The following is a 3,969-nucleotide window of genomic DNA, read 5'->3' on the forward strand; positions in this document are numbered from 1 at the left end:
GGGAGGGAGGGAAAGAAAGGGAGGGAAAGAAAGGGAGGGAAAGAAAGGGAGGGAAAGAAAGGGAGGGAAAGAAAGGGAGAAAGAGAAAAAGAAAGAAAGAAACAAGAGGCAGGTTGGTCTTTGGATTGGTCTTTGTGTCACTTGTGCCTCATGGGTGAGTCTAGAAGCACAAGGGTGGCACAGAGGCATTTGTGACCGAGGCCACCACAGGAGGCCAGGAGAACGGCTCGTGCTGCTGATGCCCTTGGAGAAATTAATTAATCTCTGGGAATCTGGGGCCTTACTGGCTTCGTGTAACGTGCTTTTAGTGACAGCACAGGGCGGTCCGGCGCGGCCCAGGCCTGTTGGTCACCTGTGGTGGCTTTGCAGGTCCACCTCGGTGTCCCGTGATACTCATGCACTTGTCCCCTTTCTTCTCCCTGCAGTCAACTGTCATGGTGCTGCGCAACATGGTGGATCCAAAGGACATTGACGATGACTTAGAGGGAGAGGTGACAGAGGAGTGCGGCAAGTTTGGGGCTGTGAACAGGGTCATCATCTACCAGGAGAAGCAGGGAGAGGAAGAGGATGCCGAGATCATTGTCAAGATCTTCGTGGAGTTCTCCATGGCCTCCGAGACTCACAARGCCATTCAGGCTCTCAACGGGCGCTGGTTCGCGGGAAGAAAGGTGGTGGCAGAAGTGTACGACCAGGAGAGATTTGACAACAGCGACCTGTCGGCATGAACTTTTCTTGAAAGAGACTTCTCCCCGGCCCCCTCTGCCTGTCTGTTTTTTTTAGCCATGTGTAAAGAGCGCCCCGGGGTGGGCGCGGATCTCTGTCATGTTCTTTTAGTTTGGATAAAAGCGCAAGCGAAGCCGGTGTGCTGCTGTGTGTGTGTCYGGGGCGCAGCGAGGGGCTGCTCCTGCCCGGCGCGTGGTGGTCCCTGCAGCAGCCCCCGCTCCCCTTCTCCAGCTCTGCAAGGCAGGGCTGGGCGAGCGGGGCTTCTCCTGGCACCGTGCACGGCCTCACGGCGCTGCCCTTGGGTCGGGGCTGCCCTTGGGTCGGGGCGGCGTCCGGTCCCGCATGGAGGTGCCAAAAATCCGAGTGGCGGCCCCGGCCGCGAGCAGCGCGGCGGTGGTGATTGATCAGCACCCGAAACCCGTTCCTGAACCAAACCTCCAGCCCCTGTGCTGCGCGGGGCGGCTTTACGGAAAACAGGCCGTGCTGAGAGGAAAAGCTTTGGTGAAAACACGGGGTTTGTAATACTGAGAAGCTTGAGTGCATTTATTTTTGGAATCTTCCTGTTTAATGAGCAGGAACAGAATTAGCTGCTTGCATTAATGAYTTTAAAGGCTCTTAAGGACATAAAGGGCTATTATTTTTTCTTGTTATGTATAAGTGTTATGCAAACAGCAGAAATGTGAAGAGAATTTTTGGCTCAGAAATTCGTCTAAGAACGCTGATCTCAAAGCAGTGTCCAAAAGGAGCTCCGAGCTGAGCTTGCCGGTACTTCAGGCTGCTTCTGCATCCAGAGATGCTTTAAAATGAAGCCGGGAGAGTTAAATGCTCAAGAATCTTTCTTCTGGTGGGAATTAGAGATGGGTATTGGCAGCCTAAGTTTATTTACAGCCCATTTTTGTTGCCTTGTTTTTGTGCTGTTATTTCCTGTTAAATAAGCTCGAGTAACCTTTCCCCTTCCCTGGTATTTGGAGTCACTCCCAGTTAACAACACRTCTCTCTTTAGCCCGTGTTTGGTAGCTCCTGAGATCAACCTGCTGCTCCCTTGTGGCTCCTCGAGGTCCGGTTGTCTCCTCTCCACAGCAGGTGAGTCACAAAACTTGTGGAATATCCTCACGGAAATGCTGGAAATGCCTCGTTCTGCCTCGCACCAGGGCGGCGAGGGCACCTGCGGCCACYCCTGCTTTGGTGACAGGCTGTAGCTTCTGCTGCATTTGCCTGCAATGCAGAAGATCTGCTGCTGTTGACTTGTTCCGGGGCTGCTTTTGATTCCTGCTGAGGAAAAGCAGGGCCCTCTGCGCTGCTCCGTGCCTGGCTGCCCTTCTGGCTGCGCTCGGAGCACAGCGAGTGCWCGGGAAGTTCCCTTTTGTCTTCACGGTAATTAAAAAATAATAGGAAAAAAAGGGTTGCAGCCAGAACGTTAATGAACATGTTTATCAACAAGGTTGATCCTRCGTGGTTCACAAGCTATTTTACAAGCTTCAAGTAAGAAAAGTCACTTTGCAAAGGTTTTTGGCACGTCGCATGTCTAACAAAAGAGCGGGTGTTGTACTGCACAACATTTAAATTAAAACACTACAGCAGGAGCAAAATACAGCTTGACTTGGAATAGCTGACAAACAACAGCTTGTTATTTGGTAATACAGAAATATCACCAAATTACGGCTTTTTTTTCTGGATGGAAATCCCACAGAACCCTGCCTTGTGCTCCAAGGTTCATTTTTAGCCATTTGGGGTTTTGAAGTAGGTGCAGGAATGCGCAGGTCGCAGACTGGGGAGACGGGTCACTAACGGGGTTAGCTTGGTGTGAGTGTATACCTGCTTTTTGAGCTGCAATGAAGGGATTTCCACCCGCTAATCGCCTATTCCCTGGAATATTTTGTTTCCTGTCCACTCTCAGCCGCAGGTGACCCGCGGGGCAGCGGCAGCCCGGGGACGTCCGGGCACCCCCGGGCTGCCGGCTGGTTTATGGTCCGGCCGTGATCCGTAGGGAGCTTGAATGCCCCTTAGCAAGGGCTAGGGAGCTTGAATGCCCCTTAGCAAGGGCACGGGTGTGCCCAGGCCGACACCTCCTCGCTGGGTATTAACACAACAAAGCCCTTGGCAGAGCAGCAGCTTTCAGGGGCCCGCTCTGGGTGGCAGCTTCAGCACCTGCAGAGCTCACTGCATGGTCCCACCTCAGGCCTTTCCTGCGCTTGCTGCCCTAAGCTGGGTCTAAGAGCTGTGCTGATCCCCTTTAGATTCAGGCACAGCACCGTAATTGCCGGAAAGGCACGGAAAGTTGGAACCTGTGTGTTGGAGTCTGTATGTTCAGTGTATATGTGGGAGTCCATAGGTGTGTATGTTACCCCAGATGGTGACACTGGTAGCTGCGGTTGCAGCGAGGAGGCGTCCACACACATCACTTGAGGAGGGTGAGCGACGTCCCTGGTCCGGAGCTGGGAGGAAAGGGGCAGAACGGAGAGGCCGGGGTGTTTGGTGGCCTTCATCTGCCGCAGCCCTTGGGCTGCACCTGCACTAGCTGCTCAACGGCTCTAGCGGTGTCAACTATCAAAGGATGCTTCAGGTTTTAGTGAAGACAGCCCAAAAATCAGGCAGTAGAGACACAACTTGTTTGCCTGAGTGGGCAGGAATTTTCTTAGTCTGGTTTCAACGTGTCGGGTTTCCTCAGCGCTGCTTCCTGTGGGGATGGAGAGGCTTGTTCGAGGTGGCYCTTCATGTCTCGGCTCTTCATCGCAGGTCGGCGGTTCCTTAGCACCCAGGTGGTTGGAGACCTCTGGCCTCACAAGCCATGGGCCTCCCCTGGAGACCAAAGGCCTTCCTAAAAGGATTCACTTGAGTTCAGGTACGAAGGCACCTGGCAGAGATGCYGAGGACTGGAAGAAAGCAAAGGTCATTGCAGCCTTCAAAAAGGGCCGGATGGACCCAGGGAACTAAAGGCCAGTCAGATTCATCCAGTCCCTGGAGAGATACGGAGCAGCTAATCGTGGATAGCGTTTCCGAGCACACGAAGGACGAGGTGATYGGGAGGAGTCACCGCGGATTGACCAAGGGGAACCATGGGGAGCGACCCCAGACCCCTGTGCCGGGTGGTGGATGAGGGGGGTCGGGGGTGTCTGGGCTTCCCACGCTGTCCCCCGCAGCTTCCTCGTGGGGAGCTCCGGGCGCTGGGGGGACGAGCGGGCAGGTGGGCGCGTGGAGAACCGGCCCCAGGGCAGCGCGCAGAGGCCACGCTCGGCGCGCAGGGTC

At 54.7% G+C, this 3,969-nt stretch overlaps 1 protein-coding gene across 2 annotated transcripts in view; it reads left to right on the forward strand.

The window, feature by feature from the left end:
• Positions 1-851, forward strand: part of PUF60 (poly(U) binding splicing factor 60) — a 26,094-nt gene extending 25,243 nt beyond the window's left edge. For both annotated transcript variants that reach the window (XM_026047108.1, XM_026047109.1), the window contains one exon: positions 426-851. In XM_026047108.1, coding sequence (XP_025902893.1) covers positions 426-725 — 300 coding nt within the window. In that variant the 3' untranslated portion in view covers positions 726-851. The remainder of the gene's footprint in view (positions 1-425) is intronic.
• Positions 852-3,969: the final 3,118 nt, after the last annotated feature.

This window comes from Nothoprocta perdicaria, unplaced genomic scaffold (genome assembly GCF_003342845.1).
Source record: "Nothoprocta perdicaria isolate Ctin4 unplaced genomic scaffold, notPer1 scaffold_479, whole genome shotgun sequence".
Lineage (NCBI taxonomy): Eukaryota > Metazoa > Chordata > Aves > Tinamiformes > Tinamidae > Nothoprocta > Nothoprocta perdicaria.